Genomic DNA, 25785 nt, shown 5'->3' on the forward strand with positions numbered 1-25785 from the left:
ATGCATTAAGTCAATTATGTCATTTTTGATTACATGTTGACTTTAAAATGTAGTACACACTACTATATTGAAAGCTGTGAATAGACTCTACTGTATGTTTAGCACAAGATTTAAAGTACAGAAGAGACAGTATAGGCTAATGGCAGAAACAGCTCCCCTGTGCCTCATACTGCAAAATTAGCAGTTTAATGATATGATCAGTCAGAGGGCAACTATGATTGCTTTCCTTTGCATATGCACATCCTGTCGACAGATCATCACGTTTTTTTATGGCAACTTACAGAGGAAAACTGCAGAAAAAAGCGTCAATTCTTATTCTTTTCTTTTTAATTGTTGTCAGAGTCTGACCTGATATTCAGAGATGGTATTTTTCAAAGTCAAGGCTGGAGGATGGGCTCAGTCATTTATCACAGTTTGTTGGTTATCCGGCCGCTGCTCAGTGCGGGCGAGCGAAGGTCCGTTTCTTCTTTAATTCCCGAGATTTTGTTGTTAATGGAGGAAGCTGCCTCATAAATTAAGGAAGCACTCAATTACATAGCTTGACAGAAGCAGTTCAGAGGGCAGCTATTGGTCACCCCTGGCAGGGGAGGCCAAACACCCGCAACAAAAGATTTATATGAATTAACAGACATTACCCGAATTACATTATATTGACTAACGCCACCAGTACCTGCGTGCTCGATGTGCCATGCAGCTCAGCCAAAAATGGACACGCAGATCCGCTCATCAAATCATATTAGTCTCAAAAAAAAATAAGAGTAAAAAAATCTCTCACTGACAATGGCTTTTTTGTTGATGAAATAAAAAATGTAGGGACTCACTGTCAGTTCATGGCTTTTGCTAGGATCATTTAAAGCATGGGCTGTCCCTTGCATATCTTTTTTTTATTTTATTCACTTCTACATATGGATGGTAAGCGCAAGACAGTCCATTCTTTCCCTGGGGAGACAGGACAGGCTACGGTTATGAGTGTGTGTGTGTGTGTAGGGAGGGTGGGGTGTGTTTTTGAGACCCTCACACACAGAAGCCACTGGCCATCATATCACACCACAATCAGGCATTTCTCCAACTTGTCACTTCTAAGCCAGAAGTGTAGCATTAGACCACCGCTGGGTCTCCATTCACATGCATAGAGAAAAAGAAAAGAAAGATTTGTATTTACTTTCCAGTGCTTAAAGGCTACGCTCGCACACACAATGCGATGGATGCACCCTACGAATCCGTCTGAGGTCACAGGTTGACTGCCCCAAACACGCTTTGCATGAAAAATGCGGCCGGGAAAATAGCCTTGATGATAAATCTAATAAAGAAGCCTTGTAACTCAAATGAATATTAAGCAAAACGGCGTGGAACAAAAACACATTTAGGTTTGAGTGGAGCCACTTATCAAAGATGATCCAAGCTTATGGCAATCTTGAAAGCATGTACGTGCTTTGTTATGAAATTGCATTGTTCAATAGCGCATTTTTCCGTGCGTGTATTTTTTTACAAGGTAAAGTATTAATTCACGCTAGGCGCATTTTGTAAATGACTTTCCTTTAAATCATTCGCAGTGTGTCTAAAAGCCCTGGAAAAACTAATGATTTTTATTAGATTACTATTCTTAAGGATGCATTAGACAAATAGCAGGAAGTAACACTGCGCAGCCCGGTAATGCAATAAACTTCCAATTATAACACTTACGTGCAATAAGTGCGCTTCTGTTGCAGCGCTGCACACAAATCATCATTATATTTCTAATGCTATCTGGATAGGAAGGTTTCAGACACGTAATGCACTTTTCCACCGCTGCCGAAATGCACTAATCGTCCCAAAACTGTCAGCTTGCATTTGTTTGGATATGACGGCATCAATCATACCCTGCGGGACACCCCTGAGGGTCGAAAGGTTATAGGAATATCAGCTGCCCTTGTTTCCCTTCCTACTGGTCGGGATCATCCTTCGGTCTTGCCTGTCCATGCCACAACATAACCAAGGGTGTGTTTATGGGGGCTTGGATTAGCTGTTAGCTCATAAATGAGAGTCTGTTTTTCGGCTGTAGGCAAGGATCTGCCCGCTGGCCGTCCAGTCGCCGTCTCCAAATGCCGTCATGCGGTGCAACGCGGCAGAACATCACACGATCCCGGCTATCCGGGCTTCGCCGCAGTTTAAGGCAAACGATTGGCCTCTCCTCCGCTCCATCACTTGGGCAACAGAGGTGAAACCATGTGACTCTCTGTAGGGACAGAGGACCAAAGCTAATGAAAGTAAACATGCAGAGACTCAACAGCGGGCTTTCTTTTCAAATGAAGTTTTTTTCAAAAAGTGAAAAACGTGTTATTCAGAGAGAGTCAACCTGCAGGGACCGACTGAGAGACACAAAGGCTGGAAAATGATTGAAAACATCAAACGGTAGTGTTTTCCACCCCGCTGGTGTGGCCTCTGAGATTGCCTTAGCTGGAGATGTTCACTGGTGTCAAAGGATTCCACATTGAACTATAATGATATTCAAGTATCCTTCCCTTTATTCCTTTAAAGAAATATACCATTCATTCAATATTATCATTCAACTAAGGAACACATTGAGAATTTATTCATTTCCTTTCTTCATGGGTTTAATAAGCCTTCAGGGGACTTCCACGCAAAGAAATCAGTTTTCTGAGAATGTGACGATATATGCTACACATTTCACATAAAAGGTTGGCAGGCTTCAGCACGGCATTTGACCAAAGGTCAAACAGAAACAAAGCATGGCGGGTGGTCAGCTGGACGCACGCTCCGAGAGGTTACCTGGTTCACACCTCGCGTCTAAAATAGGATCTAACGTCCCTGCCATTTGCACCTACTGCCCTGCAAATAAAAAAATAAATCAAATAAGTATAGAGAAGCCATCAATAAATAATGGAAACGGGGGATTGCACAAACCCACGAAGACCACCTGACTGTAAGGCACGATGCGCAAACAGTCTTTTGAAAACTGCTTATCAAAAGGACATTTCAAAACTAAAGTACATATTCTATGGGAAAAAAATAACAGTGCATGTGAAAAACTTTTAGTGTTTGACTTTAAAGTTTGATATATTAATTTCAAAGCTTTTGCAGGCAGTTTGGCATATGTTTAAGGAATAAAATGTATTCGTTGATTTGAATCATTTATTTATTAATTGATTATCCAAAGTTATGGTGCATTTAACACAAATGGTAAAGAAAATTATTTTCTACATACAGTACGTACTGTATATAAATAGTAAATCGTGCGCAAACTTAAACAGTGGAAAGTTAAGGGTTAAAGAAGAGTCAAGTGTATATGAAAGATGTGTGCCTCAAGTTATTTGTATCAACACCCATGCTCACCAACACCCCTGTTCAAAAATATGTCCTTTACCCATAATGCACTAGCCTCAATCTTTAGAATGGCAGCTCTGAATACATATTTGCTTACTCATGAATCTTTAAAAGCACCACAGATGAACTGCTCGAACCGCTCTGACATCCCATGATGTGTCCATAGATTATCGGCAACAAAAAGGAGCTGGATTGGTCGTGTTGTTTCTCTTTACACTATGTTAAGATGCTTAACTGCTAATACAAGAGCGCTATCATAATGACCCAGGGGAGATAATGAAACTCGGCCCAGAAACATACGCCAGTGACACAGAGGCTGTACATGAGACACATATTTGACAGTTTTATAATTATACCGCCAAACGGCTCCCTATCACGGCGCATGCCACGCAGGGCTCAGCAAACAAGAATTTAAATGAGCTTCATCCAAATGTTGATGCTCTGTGTCATATTTGTAAGGCATTTGTGCTGTTTTGCTACTGATGCAGTACACCTCAATATCTCTAAGGAAATCGGAATGATGGGATGATGTTTGATATCAATGTTGACCCCATTGTTTGCCATCACATACTGTTTGGGTGAATGACGCATCTATATATTTATATTTATAAGTATAATAGCTCCAAAACAGGATGCTTGATAAAGCTTTGATTTGATGTTTTAGCTTTTACACGACAGCATAACGAACATCCCATCTTACTGTCAGATTTGCGTAGCATCATGAAATGGTGAACTGCTGTACCAACCATAACCTCGTAAAGGCTAGATTTACTGTACGTATAATCACAATCGCTTATTTAGGATGGTAAATTTGCATCTACATTTTTGGGGGTTTGAAAAGGTCTTATTTTGGATGGTGCAGACCACCCCCCCCTTGTCAACTTAATTGTGGTCTGTCTGAAACATCACTTTCTAGTTAAATATTATCTCCAGCTAAACAGGCCCAGATGGCAGATATAGCTGGTGGTACATCAGGGGTGCAGCACTCATCCAGAGGCCAGGGTGCAGGGGTGAGAGAGAGAGAGAGAGAGAGAGAGAGAGAGAGAGAGAGAGGCCCCATTACAAAGAGCGTCTGGGTCAGATTCAACCTGCATCTATGGAAAGCCAATTAGCTTGCTCTATTCATATACCAAACAGGGCCAGACTGTTATCCTTTAAGCAAGGGTCTTCTGGACAGAGCGTTTGCTTAGGATGATCCCCCACCATCCCTTCTTTGCCACAGGGGAATGACCTTCATTTAAATACAGCCCCCATTACGGACAGTCACAAAGCGGAGGCCAAGATCGCCCGACAAAATGTAAATGCACCGCATGCATCCCCAGTCTTTGCCATTGGTTCTATTGAACTATTTTAATAAATTATGTTTGTGATATTAATACAAGTTAAAATTTAAACATATTAGCCGTAATATGAGCGTTTGGTAGAGCGGGAAGAGAGATTTGTGCGCCGACCATACTTTTTACGGCGGTCTCCCATTTATCAAAAACAAAAGACCCCAAAAGTGGCATAGACTAATGAGGGAAGAGAATCACTCCTTTTGTGATAATATGGAGAAATTAATTAAGAATAAAGAATGGAAGCCCCGTCTTCACTGCAAAATCATTTATTACAATGGTAATTGCTCCTCCCAAATGTAGGTTAATTCTTTAAACAGTGTTCTACATCAAGATATTCTAATTCTCCTAATCTATAATTCATGATATACTTTGTACCAGGCAAAGCTGTTAAATATTTAGTGAATCACTGCCCTAAACTTAATCACCCTGCAGTAACCACATGTGTTTCTTAATGCATTTTTCATTTTTTTCCATTTAGTTAAAGTGATACTCTTGGTGGTAATTTCACAATCAGAGATTAACATAAAACAACTTAACACAACAAATTAATTAACACACTTTGCGGAAAGCAGCCCAAACCACAGTTTGAGAGAACAGTAATTACCATCCTGCTTCATAAAGTTTTAAACATAATACATTTTTAAGTGAAACTAATGGAGCATTCATTTGTTACTGTTGTTGCAATTCCGTTATGTTTGCTTCCTGTGCTTACGCCTTTCATATCAGTGATGCAGAAACGAAACATCACTTCCTGTTTCACCACTATCACCATCAATGTGAAACATAGGGTTAACTCATCAGTTTGGAACATATTTTAATAAATGTTGGTGAAATTGTCATCCTCTATTCTGAGATGGAAAACATTACAATGTGTGTTATAAAAATTGCTGCATATTGAATTGTAGTTCACCAGGCAATGCAAAGGTCATGGGTTTGATTCTCGAGGAACACACATACTGATAAAACATATACAGTACCTTGAATGCACTGTACTGTTAGACACTTTGGATAAAAACATCTGCCAAATGCACAAAAATAAAAGGCTTTTTGTCAGGCTGTATGGTTCTATAAAGAGCCTTCAACATCCACATAACATCTGTTGCACAAAAAGTTCTTTGTGGTGGAAAAGTTCTTTTAGGAACTTATGACTAAAACGTTCTTCAGGGAACCAATAAAGGTTCTTCTATGGCATTACTACCCTTTTTTGAACATGAATATTTTATAAGTGTAAATGTCAAAATTAAATTTTTTAAGGAATTTATTTGTGGGTCAGGGATCTATATATTATTGAATGAACATTTAAATATCACATAACATCTAAAAATATGACATCAAATGTTAATAATATAAGTAATATTATAAAAAATAATATCTATTTCATATGAACTGACCAATAAAAAAATTCCAATGACAATTAATAAAGATTTGTGGCCCTGGACCACAAAACCAGTCATAAGTGTCATTTTTTGTAAAAAAAAAATGGGATTTATACATCATACGAAAGCTGAATAATATAGTAAATAAGCTTTATTAAAATCTATTTGTACGTGGTTTGTTACTATAGGACAATATTTGGCTGAGATACAACTATTTGAAAATCTGGAATCTGACTTCTCAAAAAATCTCAATTGAGAAAATTGCAAATTAAGTCCTCCTTAGCAACATATATTACTAATGATGAATACATTTCTGATATATTTACGGTAGACAATTTACAAAAATTTCTTGATGGAACATTATCTTTACTTAATATCTTTTTTGATATTTTGACCCATACAATGTATTTTTTGCTATTGCTACAAATAAAGAGTTTGGTTCCAAAACGTGATAAGCGCCATTTAAAAAAATAGTTAGCGCCAAAATCAGTATTGTATTAGGTCAGTATTAAAAAGTAAATTCTTAATTTTACGCAAAATCCAATATCGGCTGTGTTATTCTGTTAGCTTTTCTCCCGTTTTTCCAAGCCACAACAAACGGCAGTCCTCCTTCTCTGCAAAATGCAATAAATCTGCTCAACAAATCGCACCATTCCACGCATTGTAAACAATAAAGACGGCGCGCCGAATACACACGGAATCCTAGTTTTCCTCATCTACTATGTACTTCATGATCAACAAAAAACCAAAAACTAAATAATAATTTTGATGGAATTGATAAACCTGTGGTGGTTTTCTGTGGCGAGGAAGAAACGTAAGTCATCAAAAACGAATAATTTTTGTGAGAGTAACTCGGACAAAGGAAAAATGCCGGCTGTTGCTTGTTCTCACACGACAGCATCAAGCTTCTGTCATGCTAACACACTGACTCCAGGGGATCTTATGAACACTTTCCATTATTTTACTCGAAGTCAACAAAAATCAAGCAGGACCAAAACATTTAACAGCTGATCGCTGTCAAAAAAAGTTCAGCGACATCCCAAGGATGACAGAAGCAATAACAGTGTTCTTAATATGACAAAGTAAGTGTTTTGATTAATGCCATTAATGTTTTTTTTTTTTAATCGGTGTATACCACTAGTCAACTAAATGAATATAACATGGCAAAGATGAATGCACATTTATATATGGATTCGATAGATTTATAGCATTTTGAAAAAAAAAATTGTAATCAGTTTTTATAATAAATCTTTAAAAATCTAATTATGGATTAGAATTTTTATGTTATTATAACCTAAAGATGCTATGTGAAAGTTTGTAATAGAAAATGTGGTTTTCATCTTGTCACTTTCTTGGTATAGAAAACAGGTTTTTACCAAAATTAATAAAAATGCATTTATTGTGTTTTGAAACCAAACTCTTTAAATATACTTGTACAACTTATGGTGGGCCGACATTACTTCCTAATATACTGGCTAAGCTTTAATGTTTGTGTTTTGGTTGAAATACTTTAAGCACTTTTGTGGCCAGTTTCATCAATATAAACCTTGAATCGATCTAGAAGTAACAAAACCAAGATCTTCTCCTTATAACATAGCATTAATGATGTAATCTTTCTGTTGCTTCAACATAAATCAATGATGCAACACCGACACATACAGCTATTTGTTTATCTCACATTATTTTATTCATATTATTATTTTAAATTCATCTGCGCACTTCAAACCCAAATTCATAAGTGTGAACATATTCTTTAGCATCTGAGGTCGCCTGCTTAGATGTGAATAACATCATATCACAGCAAGGTGATACAAAACTCCACCGCCACACAACAAACACGACATACCGCAACAAAATACACGGTTAGATTTTAAACAGCCCATTTCAATGATTCATTCAGAAACGCTTTCTGCCTGATGTATAATTCATCAGACCGCCGTCATCCTCTCCACCACTGTCAAGTAACAAACAATGAGTTTTTGATGTGAATAATTTAAAGTGTTACGCTGTGCTAATATTATCCATGGAGAGAAGAGCTTTTCATTATAACACTTAATTTCCCAGTAGACCCTTTATATGAGAAAGGAGACTTCCACCAAAAAAGAAACGAAAACAAAATGTTGTCATATTAAAAGACAAAACTGTCTTTCATAGACCTGTTTGTAGCAGCTTGGGCTAAGATATGCCACCTATACCGTATGTTCGAATAAGGTATCTGCTGTTTTCTAGTGCGAAACCAATAGCAGCCAATAACAGAATTTCAAAAAGGGGTTTACGCTTCAAAACCTCAGCCCCATGATCCCAGCGCTTCCCAAGGCAGATTCCAGAGCTCCAACAGCATCAGAGGCGATTCATCAAAATAACTCTGTTGTGAATAATATCCTGAAGCTTCAAAATCCCCCCTTCTCGTATGTTGTCGTGTGCAAATGAAGCAATTAATGGATTCCCGGAGGAAAGTTTTTATTGCTCAGAGGTTGCTCTTTCATAGCTCAGGAGATTTATTAGAGTTTCCAGTTAGGTTTCATTTACGGATGAACTCTGTCTTGGATGTTTATCCCAAAATTCCTTTGGAGAATTAAAAATGGAAAAAAATGGGCAATTGTTGACTCACAGTAAGAACTGTAAAAGGAATATGGATAGCATTGGACAGATAATTTGGTTGTGAAAGAATAAATGTGCAAGTTTACATCAAAATCTCTTGACTTTTGACCCTAGCAAATCGTTACAAGATTAGCAATGAAAAACAACTTTCAAATTTAATTTGTTTCTCACCCAAAGTATAATTTCGGAAAACGTGAAGCATAATAATGCCAGTGATTGAAAGTGACTATTGCATTCTTCAAAGTGTAGTTTCTCTTACTAAAGAAATACAGTTTCGGACTGACATAAGGGTAATTACATGACTACACTGTAAAAAATCCAATTAATGAAATGTTGGACGGGCAAAAATATAAGTTAAACCAATTTTTTTGTTTGAGCTAGTTGAGAAGACATATTATTTTAAGTCTAGATAAATCTGTGTTTAAAACATTATATGAATGGTTATTTTCAAATCCAGTCAACATTCAGAATGGCTATGTTGACTGAACTAATTAAGACAAATCAGGTAAATATGTGGACTTATGACAGTTTTGTTTCCTGACAGCAAAATGCTCATAATATTACTGTTATTTGGTCACAAAATGTAATTGTAAGAGTTGTTCAGGCGTGAATGTATGTGCTTAAAGTTTAAATATGCGGTCGGTTAATAAAGATAGCGTCTATTTAAAAGTTTGCTCGGACACTTTCGGACGGAGATGAGCTCCAGAAGAGCTCCAGAAAATCACCGGCGCTTAAGCGCTCACACCCCGCCCAGCGCAGCCTCGCCTCGGCAAGCGCATCAGAAATCGACTGCTGGCTCTGATATCTCTGTGGCGTTTAAACGTGATTTCATTCATTTAAATTTCTCATACTTAACAATGAAAGGGTTATGTTTTAAATCATATTTTAGGATTGCACTTAATTGATATCGCTGTTGAGTGATGTTTAATATCTTTTACATTTGTTATAACCGGACAGCATGCGAATTTGAACTTCAGAGCTGAAAGAGCGGATGGAGAAATAGTCCCAATATCATAACAATCTTAAATAAAACTTCTAAATATACCCGTGTGTGTACCCGTGTGCGCGCGCGTTTGTGTATGTACAGTATGTGCGTGAGTTTTTAATTTAAAATCTCTTAAATTCGGAAGGATCTGTATCACAGGTCATTTCATCTGAGATCAATCCGCACGCAACAGCTGGAATCACTTACTGATTCACAGGACACAAGTCATCGTCATCAGCCGTTTCCTCAAGTTCACGTCAGGTAAGTGGTTGTAAATGTTAATTTTAGACTAATTAATTAATCGGCTTAATCGGCTAAGACGCAAATACTCGACATTTTTGTAATGATATTTTTGTTAAGATATATTTAAACGTGTGTTATGTTATGTGTCCGAAGTAAAGTGGAGCTATTTTAGTAAAGATAGCCTGGATATAGGTGGTTTAACAGTTACCGGACAGGGTTTAGAACTCGGTCTTTATTATAATTGGGACATTTTTACAAACAAACCTTATAAAATACAATACTGGCGTGCATTTTGAGACAAAACAATAGTACGTTACTCATATGTTAAGTGATGTCAGTTATTTTAGTCAGTGATAAGCCCTGTCCGAGAAAACCACCCAATAGTGTTTAATTATGTGTGATGTCTGAGGGAAATTTGGCCTAACGTTATTTTAGGGAATAAAGTATTTCACAATCAAGCTTTATTATATTAAACATGTTATTTATGTGTGTGTGTTTATATTCCTCTGTTTATCAAACCAGAGCGGTGATGATGTGGAGGCAGACCAGAGGGCTGAAGAAAGTCTCCCAAATGGCCCTGGAGATGTTTTGACTGACTTTGGAGTGCTTTTGGACTGTTTTATGCCTTCTATTTAGAGAAGACTTAATTCTGTATGTTCAGTCTGTATGATAAGTGAATAAGTGAATAAAAAGCTTTTGTTTTCATGTGACTGAAGTTAATTATTTTGTTAACAACACCAGCATAAATTATTTGATAAATAATTTTAAAATGTTATAAAAAATCCCAAATAATAAATATTAATTGAAGTAACACACAAAACATTGAGTGAATACTTAAATTTTAATTGACAGAGTATTTGCTGTAAGTTTTTTAAGATTCAACTGATTAAAACATTTTAGTTGAATGAACTATAAAGCTAGTTGAGCAAACATACTTTTTTATATTTGAGTCAAGTTTGGGTCAACTAAAAAACATCAATCCAGGTAACACTTTGGAGACAGAAATTGAGTGAACGTAAAATTTCTGTGGAACTAGTTACTAAAAAATAATTCATTGAGCCAACAATTTATTTTTTACAGTGTATATTATTATTTCTATTATTTCTATTATATGTCATTTAATTAGCTAAAAATAACTGAGATACTAAATTCCTCTAGGCTTTAAACTTCTAGCTCTGCTTTTTCTCCAGCTATCCTAAAACGCTTCCTTTCAGGCAGATTGTGGAGTTTTATTGATACCACATCAGCAGAGGTTATCTATACCATTTGTGCTATCAGACCACAAAGAGCCCAGGATGGAAATCAAGACATTTTCTTTATTTTCATTATAAAAGATTTAAAAGATGAGGGCTTCAGTCAGATCAGTGCAGATTCAGCTTCTATAGATTGAAAATATGCCATAAATCTATAATGTGGAAATAGGCAGCGCACAAGAATAGGAGACAGGTATTAGTAACCTATTGTATAGATAATTGACTATTTCCTATGAAGCTTTTCAAATAGGTCTCCCATCTTTGAATCACTTTCATCCCATTGAATATGAGACACTGATTGTGTGAAATCACCACAAGTACCTTCAATTACAGGAGGCAGACAGCGTAGGAAATGGCTTCTGTAGGTCAGAAGGAGAAATGGCTCTGTGAAATGGCAGAATAAACCACGCCTTTAGATAGCAGCCGGCATACCTGTAACAGCGAATTACGTTTATTATTTGAGGCTTGATCAAACAGCCTATAAAATAATAAAACATTTGAACAAACAGTAATTAGGAAACCATAAATATGCAGGGGCAGTAAGGAAGATTTCTGTAGCCCAAATAGTAAAGCATTGCGCGTGCTACGCCAAAGTTATCGTTTTCAGTTACACACAGCTACTGTATCTACAGGAGTTGTTAAGAGGTTAAATGTGACCAAAAGCTCAGATGCCTTAAGCAAACAATAAAATACTAATATACACTCACAGTGTGCTGCAAAACTACCAAAAAAGCTTGAAGATAATATAGCTTAAAACGGTGATATAAATAAATGGTGATAATAAACGAGTAGAAGCTCGGAAATTATATTCCTCACATTACATCTTAAGAAGATAGCCAGCGTTAAAGCATGGAAAATACATTTTGGTCCAAAAATAACAAAAATTATGACTTTATTCAGCATTTTCTTCTCTATCGGTTCTGTTGTGAACTGTGACGCTGCTGACGCGTTATCCTCAGACATGTTTGCAAAGCGTTTTTTTCAAACATACAGCATGCGTCTCCCTCATGCTGCGTTTACACCAGCCGCGGTAGAGGCAGCAAAAACACGCTATTCGCGCGTAGTTGGACACTTGAACATTTGAGATTACTCGCTTCATTCACGTGTGAAAGCCTTTCTGGACATGGACAGTATATCGTACATACATTTTCAATGAAGGGTCAGCAAGCTCTCGACTAAATATAAAACATCTTAAACTGTGTTCCGAAGATGAACGGAGGTCTTACGAGTTTGAACGACATGAGGGTGAGTTCTTAATGACATTATTTTAATTTTTGGGTGAACTATCCCTTTAAATATATTTGTGGTTACCACACAATACAAATAACAAAGCAAAAATCACTAAAATCCTTCCTTCCGCTGGAAAATTGTCCCTGACTGACTGTGAACCGCAACAAAATCCCTGAGCCTGAAAACTGTGACGTACGTACTGAGTTAGATGAAGTACCTACTCATCGACCATTAAAACAGTACTGTATATGAATATGGATAGTATGAATGAATTCGGACATAAAACAACTACAAATGTTAATACATCACATGACATACACCGTCAACAAGTTAGTCATTAACTGGAATGACGTTTAACAAGCGCAATTTAACCACCAGGTTAGGGATGGGCGATATGGCCTAAAATCCATATTGCGTTATACATTGCAGCCTCTTGCGATAGCGATATGTATTGCGATATAATAATTTCAATAGACTCGTTTCAGAACAGGTTATATAGACCCTTACAAAAGCCAGATTAGTCTTGTTACCTCTCTTAGCTGGAACTTTTGCCTGATACACAGTATATACTATACTGCATGTTTCACAATTACTAGACCATAATGCCAATTTTGCGTGTGGAGCAGCAGTTAACTTATGTAACTTATGGCTTAAATCCAAATAATAGATGTTGCATCGGTCTTTTTCACGAGTTCCGATGTTTCGCTGACGCTTTCATCCATGTTTATTCGGCTGCAGCTCGTGGCTCTAAAGTTCGCGGGTAGATTGTGTCATCAACACGCATTATCGCGATAGTGCAATAGATTTAAAATCTCTATCGTATGCCAATTTTCTATCGTTTATATTGCATATCGTTTATATTGCCCATCCCTACACCAGGTGCAGCTGTTTAATATATTTATTTGCATTTTAACAGAACCGTGTTACTGCTTACAGACATTTTTGGATAAAACAATGCCTCTTTTTCTTTAAAGTTGGATAACTTCTATGCTGGGGGCTCACAGGATAGTAAAGTACTCATCAAATGAACCCTTAAGGATCTTGCTGGAAGTAGTAGGTCATGCGGGTACTTTTCGCCCTATGTTTTTCAAATACTATGAATTATCATGAAACACTACTTCACCTCACCTACTGCTTTTCAGCAACTATATATAGGCCTATAGTAAGCGGTTTCGAACGCAGCGAATGTTTCAAATATGTTTACATTGCTACAGTTGGTTGCTAAGAGTGCTGCACAGCGATACACAGAATCATCAGGTGCAGCAGCCATTATTGTAAAAAAAAGCACAGCTATTGACCAATCGATATCAAAAGGGAACTAACCATGTTTTTAACACCTTGCTACATGGTTGCTAACTGGCCCAGGTTTAAAAAGGAAATGTAATACTACACCTCTATCATATCATTCAGATATCAGTCATATCTGCAGGTCTAACGATGAAAATTGCATGTCGAAGCCCAATTTTCAGAGCTGGATTTCAAATAAACTCTAACCTCTAACATAAGCAAGCATGAGCAAAAGCAGTAGTGATCCTAGCCCTAACAAGCACCGCTAACAAGCACACAACAAAACAGAATCCGCACAACTTAGCGAAGATGCCGTCCGTGGTTCTATTAATGTTCTTCTGGACCCAGCAGGGGATAATCTCTCAATCAGCGTAATGAGGAAATATATACGGTTTGATCCCAGCAGCTCACGCTTGGCCTCAAGACCAATTTACCTTTTAAATCCTAAAAGAAGTTTGGTACCATTACACTATCCTTGAAAGAGAGCGCGGTTCATATCCTCCCACGAACCTTGATTTATTTCCCCTGTTGGACGTCTCGTCTTTGTTTTAATTGAAGCAAATTCCACCGAGGGCAAGTCGCGAGGAGGCCGAAGGGAATTTTTCTAATTATTGTACCAATCAAGATTAAATCTGGGTGATTAGAAATGCAGCCATCCCAAGAAGCCACATATGAAGCCCGGCTCACGACAAGCCTGCGATTTTTGTTTGTGTGTGAATTAAGAGGATTTGGCTAAAACCATAAAATAACCCAGCATCTAATGAAGAGCACGGATCAGAGACGCAAGATGAGTCTCCTTGTGCACATACAATATTTTAAAGCACATTACAAGAGAGATGAAAAGCATTCAAAGCTTGGTGGTTGATTCACCACCCAGCATATTAAAAACTACACTGATTCATTAATATGTAAACCATTCCTGTGTCATTAATATTGGGGGTTGGAAAGGCCAGGCTAATGGCATGGTTCTGTGGACCGGTGTAGATTGAGTTCAGGGCTTCCATTTCAACTAGGCCCCTCACCTTTGTTCTCGCCGTGTCCCAGGGGTAAATGAGCCGAATAAATATGCTTGATTACTTATGGTATACAACCATCAGGAGACAAATATATGCAATTATTTCAGTGCCTCATGAAGTCATAAGTTAAATGGAATTAAACATTACGCTACCTCTTCCTGATGATGCTTCAGAGAGCCGAGATTGGGTTAGAAATGTCATGTAACATTAAAAAAGGCACTTGGCTTTTGTAGGAATAGATAGCTTCTCGGATGTCTTACTGTACCTTTTCACTAAAAAGTGGAGAAATGTTTTATATCACTGCAGTTAATTGAAGTAGCCGCGCAATCAGTATTCACAAAGGAAATGACATTTGTTTCAAATGTGAGTCTGTTTCAACAGACGAATGCTTGGCATTCGTTACATTAAAGGGAAAATTGTTTAAATAGACCGGAGTGAACAAATACGATATTCTGTAAAAGATAATACTCATAAATTTTCGTACAGCCTTGCCATAAGTGTAAAAAAGGCTGTAAAGTTGTCTAATCCTCATAAACTTTAATTATAACTCTCTGTTTGTTTGGATTTGTCTTGTCTATACGCATTTATTACCATATATTTTTTTATATATATGAAGCAAATTTTCAATAATAAAACTATAATTAATCTATTCTATGTAAAACTGAACAAAAGGAGGATCATTTAGAAAAAAACTAACTGTAGTCCCCTTTCAAAATGCACACCTTTGCATATAAAGAATTCATATTAGTATCACAGATATGCATACTGGACCAAAGTGTGCATATTGCCACCACAAAGGAACATATTGGTACCATATCTGTACCTAAATGGTACATACAGGACATATTACGTACAGTAGAAGGTATTGCCCCAGTAACTACTGAGAAACAACTGAGTTACCTTGACAACTGCATGAGTCACTATAGTACATCACTACAGGTATTCACCAGCACAGTCAAACACAGTTAACTATCCACACTGAGATATCCGTACTGGCAGAAATTTGTGACTGTAACATAACAGACCATGCTGGTGTAGAACTGTTAGAAATAACCGTGTTTAGAAATGTTAGGCTGATGAAAAGGCATTTTAGGTGAAGAATTACAAAGTTATTGTTGTGTCATAAAAGAAAGCAAAAAATCACTCTAATTCTTAAACAGTTTCTCATTTCGCCCTTCGTTCTCTCTCCATGGTAAGATGCAGCTTTATCTAATTGGTTTGTTCCCTTGAAAAGCTGTTGACAAGACAGGCGGTCAGACACAAGCTTTCATCAGAGGTTATTTGGAAAAATAACTAATTTCAGCCGTTCTCCCGGCACGGACTCAACCTGCTGCGACTGAGTCGGGCTCTCTGGAGGGTTCATTAAGAGAGTGCCATTCCACATCTCCTAGTCAACAACTAAATATGACTGTAACCTTTATACTGCAACACTGTCTTGTCTTTCGATCGCCTGGACATGTTTAAATTTCAGCATCCCACACATATTAGCAGTTTGCACATATAAAGGACATAGACTGTTTATAGAGATTAACTGTTTGGCCAGGACACATTAAACAGGGAATAAGACGGAATAATTATAATAAGTCAGAATTAGACTGTTATATGTTCTATTGTACATTACTTAATAATCGAAAACAATGCAAGAAAAAAAGATTGCCTATTTAGGAGCCAATATTTTAATATAATTGATATTATATACGTATCACGATACAAGGGTTTCGATGTGGTGTGGTGCATTGCAATACTGGATGCTATATTGTAATAAATTTTCTATTTTAGGAATATCATTTTAGGAAAGCTGTCATTGAGAACAAACCACCATGCAAACCATAGCAAAAAAAATGTGTGGCGCATGAATTTACATGAATTTTATTTTGAAAATATTGATTTTGGAAAATCTATATAGTATTGACAAACAAAATATCATGATATATTACACTCCTAAATTATTATGTACGAGATTAATATAATTTGTAACAAAATTTTTAGGTATGTTGAAAACAATTATGAACAATTTCTATTTCATTATTTTAGATTATTTTTATGACGTATTTGGCAGATGAAGTAACATGTTAAAATAAGAGTGTGTTTATAAACATGCATTAGCTAACATGAGCAAACAATGAACCATTCACACCACTGAACAATGAGTTTCTACACTTTTTCTACATTTTTAATCTTAGTTTAGGTTAACTTCATCATATACTAATATTAATTTTAAAATCAAACATTGTAACTTTTAACATATAATGCACAATAAACTAACATGACCATTGCAATGGCATTAACTAAGATTAATTCAAGCTGAAATACTACATTGCTCATTGTTAGTTTATATTAGCTAAAGTATTTACGAATATTCACAAATACAATTTAATTGCATAGTGTATGTACCTAAAGCTACTTACAGTGCATTTAATGTTATTATCACATTTTTATCTGTTCTATATTTGCATTAATTAAACACTACTTTTTGATGGGGATGTGAAGACGCCTCGCGCTGTTGACCGGAGCGCGTCCTCATAGAAAATATGCATATCTCTGTAAAGGCAAAGAGAGACATAAAAAATCTGCATGCCGCACATGAGCAACGGGTTGTAAAAATGCTCGCGCTACGTAAAAAATGTCTTTAATTGCAGCCGCATTCAGGATCCTTTTAATGACAAAAGTAAACAGAAAGATCGATTTATGAGATCGGCAGATTTAGCGAGCACCGATCGAGTCATTTAATGCCATTATCGGCCGATACCGATCGGCGGCCGATCGATCGGAGCATCCCTATAGCATAGCAACTATATCAAAAGTAAACTCTGTAAACTACTAAACAAACACTCTGAACAAACCAAACACTTTACACATACTCCAGTTATGGTAAAAAAGTCTGCAGACCAACTATTATATGCAAGTCACAGTTTGAAAAAACTTTTGCAACTCTAGAGTCACCATCCCATCCACAACAAGCCTTCTGATGAAATTCTTTCGAATGACCCTCTTATGTGTTTTCCACATCATACTGCCCATGTGCCAACCCAGGCTTATCATGCCAAGACAGGCTTAAAGGCTCCAAAACTGCCTATGGCACCCGCTCCACTGAAAGCACAAGAGCTTGTCAAGATTGCATTAATTTGTACACCTCAGTCAACAAAGATGAAGTGCGTGTGTAATTATTAATTCATTATTAAAAACCCATATTATTTATTAGCCTAGGGATTGCGCTGCCCGGTGCGTTTGGCTCTCTATCCAAAGAAGTCCCTCTGTTGATGAGGACCAGCCCCAGGCACTGTACTGCCCTCCTTCTCTGCAGACTTTGACATGTTCCCCTGGGCACCACAGCATCGTTCAACCACGGTTCCACCTGAGACACGGGCTCCACTGTGGCCTGTCGTCTTATGATACAAAGTGACCACATCGCTGCCTACAAGCAAGAGTTGTTTGGTTCTGACCTGGTTTATATTTAGCTGGTCAGTGCACACAGACCCGCTACGCAAAGGAGCCAGAGGAACCCAAAGCCAGATCCAACGGCCCAGGGCTAAAGGTTGGCTGTGATGAAGAGGACTTATGGTACGAGCTGCGATCAGAACCTTATTGATTTTCCGAAGCACTTTCAAAGTCATAGCAAGCTTGTTTGTGAATCAAAGAGTAATGCACTTCTTGAGAGAGAATAAGGGGACGTCTATAAATTACAATATTTTTTCTGTCACTACGATGGATCACACATTTGCATATTTCCAGATTCAATTTAGTGTTGGCAAAGTGAACAAAAACGATCAGATATTTGTTCATTTAAAAGTGCTTGCAAGCATAAGGGGTGATAAAAACTCACAAATACCTTAACAATAACCTAATACACTCATAACCATGGACCCAAAATAGATAGCAGATTAAACACGTTTATGGAAGTGGTGGCAATGGCCAGGCCATTGATCAACCGGACTTATCCGCGTTTGTGTACGGCTGCAAAGTGATATTTATGTATATGTTTAAAACTCAATTTAACACCAGGATAGCATAACTATAATGGGCAGTACTTTTGGAGCTTGGGGCCAATCAATAATTGCTGAAAGCACAAATGACTTTATTTTCTTTGGGGCCACTGGAACGATGAGAGAATGGCTGAATTTGATATGTAACAGAATATTCAGGCAAATGTGTTAGATAAGATTATCATTACAAAACCATCAGGAGCGGGGCCTTAAGAAGCAGTGGGAGACAAACTAAAATCTGCACTGATTGATAATAAAAGTATCTCCACTCTAATCATTGCTTCTGGCTAAAAAACTGTGTGCTGAATGCATTATGCTGCTTGACACGGGCTGGGCAGATGCACTCTGTCTGTAGCCCGGAGACACTCTGTTATGATAGTTTATGTAAGACACATTAGGACAAAGAATTGGCTGAACTCAAACTAAGGAACACTACGTGGTCCAGGAAGTGACACAGCATCCCCTAAACATAGCTTATACGAGGCCCCATCCCACATGAACAAATTCTGTTACAAATTCTTGCATATTGTTTATTTAAAGAGAAATTAAACCCTAAACCAACTTTTTTAAGTTAATGACCTGTAAGAATGGGGCTTTATTAGTGCTGTTCATTGAACTTTTTTGACATTTGGGTGAAAAGTGTTTCAATGCTACAATATATGGTGTTGAATTTTCATATTGGATATTGTGGTACCGTGGTACGACACTACGTAAGCAGGTTCAAGCTCACCACAACCTTGTTACGATCTAACCACACCCTTGGTACGAGCTCAGTTCTTCCCCTCTATCTCCGTCAGTCAGTCTCTGACCAGGGGTTTAGTTACGCTTTAAAGGCAGTGTAGCTGATTTGTTTCAAAAACATTTTTAGTCATGTTGGATAAAAGTTTCCTCACATCCTGATAGCAATCACTATGTTAAGTTGTCTAAATATGCCTCTGTAAGATATAACCAATATATTATATATTATAAATGTATAACCAATTATTGCAGACGGACCAAATAAAATAATTGGAAGGATGCAATTTTTACTTTTCCTCTGACAACATATTTTTGCATACCACTGCGCACCCTGTTTGCGCAGACATTATACATCGTTAGCACGTTCACAATTGGCAGGCAAACAGCAGCAAATAAACTTTCCTGCTGAACTCGAAAGACATTTTTTGAAACAACAACGTCAAAAACAGTCCGGATAAGCAAAGAGCAAAAACCCGAATTGAAATCGTTACTGGTTTTTCACGAGATGGAAACAGCTGTGGGAGGCAAAAGGGTATGAAAAGGTCAAAGGGCTTGCAGTGTTTCTTTAGAAAAGGTAAGTATGTTATATGATTCTATTTAGATGGATTTAGAAATTAAAGAATTAAAAATACAAACACTGATCGCAAGATAAGGTGGTTTGTTGATATTGAAACTCAATTATGCTGCCTTTAATTTTTTGTCCCTCTCTCTTTCTCTCTGCACTAAATGCCAGTGCTGTGGTTGGATAGTACAGATTATTACAGGCATTATTGTAATTGGACTTGCTACTTGCGTCACAAAACAAGCGAAATCTAAACAACGTAATTTTTCAAATGCTTGCAGAGAATGGTTTACCAAAACAAAGTTACTGGGTTGTTCTTTTTCACGTTTTCTGGGTTGATAGAAGCACTGGAGACCCAAATATAGCACTTAGTATAAACATAGAAAACGTCAAATTTTCACGCTATGACCCCTTTAAGTTAAAAATTAGCTGTAATTATGCAACTGGTTGCCAGTAACTTACTGTAGAAGATAAAGACTGAAATGTTCATTTAACTTTGAACAAACTGTTGCGAGAAAATAACATAAATGTAAAATCTACAGTAAGTTACTGGCAACCAGCTGCCAGTAATGCTGTAATTTCTACAGAATATTTTTACAGTTTCACTCTGTAGTTTTAATTATGCTTAATTAATGTTTATTGCTTGAAAAATATCGAAATAAATTAGGCTTTACACTCTATTCAGTGTAATAGTCACAGATTTTGGTATCAGGGTTGCAAAAATTGCAAATATCAATTGGAAATTCTCTATGCCAGCCTAATTTCACTGGAATTTGTGACAATTTTACCAGAGGGCTAAATTCAGCCTGATCTTACGAGAATTTGTACAAAGTAAATCGTACAAAAACATACCGTTATCATTGAAAAGGAGGTTTAAGAGGGATGGTAGGTGGCTGGCTTGAGACCAGTGGAGGTGTCGGTAAGAACAATCCAGTCCAGTCACTTTAATTACAGAGTGTTTTATTTATGAGGCAAGTATTTGTATGCGTGTCTGTGTGTGGTTTCTAGGAGACAAAGGATATAGAATACAATTAATTACATAAGGCCACAATACAACTGAAGGAAATCAAACATATATACAAGAACTCAGAATTCAGAAATTAGCTACAAACAAAGTCAATACAGAAATATTGTCAGCCCCATAATTAACCTATAAATACTCAAATGCATAATCTTACAATTACAACAGAAAGTCACATGAATAAACCAAATTAAACCGTTTAATCTACATTTAAACAGACAAACTGAAAGTAATGAAAGATTAATGCTCACTTCTCATAATTAACTTAAAGGAAACTTACATAACTCAATAACGCACACAAGGCACACAATCTTTCAGCAGCACCACACAAAAATCCTCCATGTAGCATGAACGAAGGGCAGGGGCTGTGCACAGGTGCTGTCTGATAAAGCCTGTGGCTGATTGAGGCCAATTAATTACAGGTGTGGTGAGCTGCATGGGAAACTGAAAAGCAAAATGGGCGTGGCAATTGGACAGAGGAGAAACTTCCAAACAGCCGCCCCCAAATTTGCCTTGCAAATTTGCTGGACTGGAGAGTCATGGGGGTTCAGGTAGGGCAGGGAGTGGGATGAGGCGGGCAACGGGTCTTGTGTACCGTTTGTCCCCCACCTGGACATCTGCAACTCTACAACGACCATCTTTACCAAGATGAAGGGAAATCACTTTCCCTACTGGCCAGAGAGATCGGGGGAGCTGAGGGTCAAGGATGAGAACAACAGTATTTATTTGAATGTTAGGATTATCAGTGTACCACTTCTGTCTAGACTGGAGAGAAGGCAGATAATTTCTAATGAAGTGGGACCAAAAGTGATCAGAAAGAATCTGACTGTGACGCCATTGACGGCGACTGCTTAGCTCAGAGTCAGGATACGTTACTAAGGGGAGGGAAGAGTCATGCCGCCCCATGAGCAACAGGTTAGGAGTCACCGGATCAGGATCTGCAATGTCAGAAGAGACATAACCAAGGGGCTTTGAATTGAGGATACCTTCAATTTCAATCATCACAGTGCGTAACACCTCTTCAGTGACTGCTTGGGCACCTAGGGTGGTCTGTAGGGCAATCTTGATGGAACGAATTTCACGCTCCCACGTCCCACCGAAGTGGGGTGCGTGGGGGGGATTAAACTTGAAGGAGATTCTCTGTTTAGCCAGGAGTGCCTGGAGGTCAGAGGTCAGGGATTGGTAGACTTCCTGTAGCTCTCTGTTGCCCCCGATAAAGTTGGTACCCCTGTCGGAGAGCAGCTCGAAAGGTTTGCCTCTGCGCGCTATAAAGCGCCTTAGTGCCATTAAAAAGGAATCTGCATTCATGTGACTAAGTAGATCTAGATGTACACACCTAGTTGTCAGGCATTTAAAGATAATTCCCCACCTTTTCTCACTCCGTCGTCCAACTTTCACAGTGTAGGGCCCAAAACAATCTATCCCGGTGGAATAAAAGGGAGGTTTACAGAGGCGTAGGCGAGCAGGAGGAAGATCGGCCATTAGGGGAATAAGGGGTTTGGCACGGGACTGCTGGCACTTAGTACACCTGTGCTGATGTTTCCTGACAGCCTCACGACCCCTCAGGATCCAGAATTTCCTTCTTAGCTCAGCGAATAGCCTCTCTGGCCCAGGATGATGTAGGTGGTCATCACAATCTTTAATTATAAGTTTTGTAATTGGATGGGCAGGGTCTAGGACAACTGGATGTATAACATCAGGGGGTAGGTCATTGCTTTGTCGTAACCTTCCGCCTACTCGAATGAGACCTGACATTGAATCCAGTTCTGGAGCAAGAGAGAGAAGACGACTGGAATGTGGAAGGGGTTTGTGAGACTGAAGACATGCTAGATCATTTCCAAAGGAATCCACCTGGGCCTGTCTTAGGATGGCAATCTCTGCATCGAGGTAGGTTGCTGCTGATGGTGGTGTTGCAGGAGGCTCTGTCAACCCATGATAGGAGGCAGCGGTAGAGTCAAGGAGATCCTGAAAGGTGGTGAATTGGGTAGGGTCAGAGATGGAGGGCTTTTGGTTAAGAAATACGGCACCACAGAAACTGGGCTTACGTAACTCTATGGGATCTTCAGCTTGATCTATTGTGGGGTTAGTTGGCCACAGGTCAGGGGGTTGCAGGAGGAAGGCAGGTCCTTGGTTCCACCTGCAAGGCTCACTTAGCTCAGATAGATGCTTTCCTCTAGTCAGATCATCAGCTGGGTTGTTCAGGGAATCCACATAGCGCCATTCCTGGCCTTTGGTGAGTTCCTGGATTTCAGCCACCCTGGTTCCAACAAAGACCTTATAGCGGCATGAGTCTGAGAGAAGCCAATAGAGGACTGTGGTAGAGTCACTCCATAAAGTAGCCCGTCTGATTTTGAGGGTGAGCTCGGTTTGGAGGAGGTTGAACAGTTGAGCTCCAATCAGGGCTGCGCATAGTTCAAGTCGAGGGATAGAGAGTTGTTTTTTGGGCGCAACACGGGACCTCGCCATTAGGAAGGATACATTCACCTGTTGATCATATTCAGTGCGCATATAGGCGACTGCGCCATAAGACTGCTCTGACGCATCGCAGAAGATGTGCAGGTCTAGGATGGCTGAGGGGTTGTCTGCTGTCCAATGTATAAAACAACGGGGGAGTACTATTGAGGAGAGATTAGGGAGTTCTCTTTCCCAGGAAAGCCAGGCTTCTAGGATGTTGTGGGGAAGGTTTGGGTCATCCCATTCTCTCGCCTTTGCCCACAGGTGCTGGACAATTATCTTGGCTCTTGTTGTGTAGGGGAGGATGTAACCAAGAGGATCATACTGGCTTGCAAGTACTCGGTAGATGTGACGCATGGTTGGAGTAGTAGCTTCAATGGCTCTATGCCTGTATTTCAGGGTGTCTGTATGGCAATTCCAATGAAGGCCTAAAGTAGATTCCATGGGGTCAAGAGAAGGATGGTGTGACAGCCAGAGCTCTGCCTGGTCTGACCTAGCATCGGGAGGGAGATCACAAATAACCTTGGGGTCATTACTGGCCCATTGTCTAATGTCAAAGCCACCAGAGGAGAGGGTTGCACGCAGGGAGTGAAGGAGGTCCTTAGCTTCATCTGATGTGGGGAGACTTTGAAGGCAATTATCCACATAGAAACAGTGTTGTATGGAATAGGTAACACGCTCATCGGCCTGTGCATCCTTGGCAATCCTCTGGAGGGCATAAATGGCACAGCATGGGCTGGCGGTGGTGCCAAATGGGATTACTTGCCATTCATATATAGTTGGAGGGGATTTAATTTCTAGGTCACGCCAAAGGAAGCGCAGGAGGGGTTTATCTTGGGGTAGCAGGCGCACCTGGTGGAACATGGACTTAATGTCACCGCTGATGGCAATCTTGTGCTGCCTGAAACGAAGGAGAACTCCAAGGAGGGAAGGCCCAAGGGTTGGACCAGGAAGCAATTGTAAATTCAGACATTGATTCTGATAGGAGAAAGAACAATCAAATACAATGCGGTCCTTTCCATTATGACGCACAATGTGATGAGGTATATACCAAGACTCTGGGGCATCTGCTGCTTCAGAGAGAGTCAACTTCTTGACATACCCAACATCAACTAGCTTTTGGATCTCTCTCGTATAGGTTTCCGCCTGTGAGGGATTTTGGAGCAGTCTCCTCTCACAACTGCGAAGACGGGACATAACTGCTTCCTTAGGGGCCTTTAAGGGGGGCCAGGGATCTGCTCGGAGGAGAGGTGTGGCATACCTTAGGACGTCATCAACAGGAATTCGAATGGTTTGAGTCTCCAGCTGGTTAAGTGCATCTCTGTCCTGTTTAGAGCGGACAACCAATTTTGTGTTCCTCAAAGGTACTGTGTCCAGCTGCCACAGTTTTTGCACATTGTGGTGAATGTCATCAGGTGGACATTTAAAGGAGATATAGTGACACTTTGTAGAGGGAGAGCTGACAATATCTCTAGCAGGGCCCTGTAACGTCCAGCCAAGACGGGTTTTGATAGCTGCTGGGGCTCCAGGGGGGCCTAACTTTACAGGCAGTGTTGGAGTGATCAGGTGGGTATGATCAGCTCCTATGAGTAGGAGGGGTCTTATATTATTATGCTGCTTCAAGGGAATCTGCCTGAGATGAGGGTAGCGCCGCTGGAGGGATTTCACAGGATGAGAATGTTCAGATAAGGAAAGCTGATCTGCAGTGAAAGCATGCCTGATGGCATAGGTTTTCTTTGGATGGGCCTTTGGAATGAGGGTGAAGGACACAGTGGCACCGTTTAGAGTCTGGACATCCTGTCTCACTGTCCTCAGCTTCAGGCTCTCAGACTCTCCTATCAACTGAAGTTTCTGGGCTGCAGGATGCAGAAGGATCGTACGTTCTGATCCATCATCTAATATGGCATACGTGTCTAAGGACTTGTTTCCATTACGTAGGGTCACTTCAACTACCTTTAGCAGCAACCTACCTCGACCTACCTCTGCTCGGAGGAGGAGTGTAGGCGATCCCCCGGCCATCCTTAGGTCGCTGGTTCGAATCCGGCTCGAAGGACCATGAAAAGGAGGTTTAAGAGGGATGGTAGGTGGCTGGCTTGAGACCAGTGGAGGTGTCGGTAAGAACAATCCAGTCCAGTCACTTTAATTACAGAGTGTTTTATTTATGAGGCAAGTATTTGTATGCGTGTCTGTGTGTGGTTTCTAGGAGACAAAGGATATAGAATACAATTAATTACATAAGGCCACAATACAACTGAAGGAAATCAAACATATATACAAGAACTCAGAATTCAGAAATTAGCTACAAACAAAGTCAATACAGAAATATTGTCAGCCCCATAATTAACCTATAAATACTCAAATGCATAATCTTACAA

The 25785-nt window shown here is 39.1% G+C and overlaps 2 protein-coding genes and 1 long non-coding RNA gene across 3 annotated transcripts in view; all 3 read right to left on the bottom strand.

The window, feature by feature from the left end:
- Window positions 1–25785, bottom strand: part of pign (phosphatidylinositol glycan anchor biosynthesis, class N) — a 277518-nt gene that overhangs the window by 101443 nt on the left and 150290 nt on the right. The gene's annotated exons all lie outside the window — the stretch shown is intronic.
- The window catches only part of LOC135740550 (uncharacterized), a 68681-nt gene that overhangs the window by 17162 nt on the left and 25734 nt on the right, over window positions 1–25785 (bottom strand). The window contains exon 2 of the long non-coding RNA XR_010529202.2: window positions 11441–11551. This is a non-coding gene — a long non-coding RNA (uncharacterized lncRNA). The remainder of the gene's footprint in view (window positions 1–11440; window positions 11552–25785) is intronic.
- On the bottom strand, window positions 20817–25429 carry LOC141281452 (uncharacterized). The gene is made up of 2 exons (XM_073813225.1): window positions 21208–25429; window positions 20817–20939 (listed from the first exon to the last, which is right to left on the bottom strand). The coding sequence occupies exon 1, from the start codon at window positions 25427–25429 to the stop codon at window positions 21494–21496; it is 3936 nt and encodes a 1311-aa protein (XP_073669326.1). The 3' UTR covers window positions 20817–20939; window positions 21208–21493.

The sequence above is a fragment of the Paramisgurnus dabryanus genome, chromosome 22, assembly GCF_030506205.2.
Source record: "Paramisgurnus dabryanus chromosome 22, PD_genome_1.1, whole genome shotgun sequence".
In the NCBI taxonomy this organism is placed as follows: domain Eukaryota; kingdom Metazoa; phylum Chordata; class Actinopteri; order Cypriniformes; family Cobitidae; genus Paramisgurnus; species Paramisgurnus dabryanus.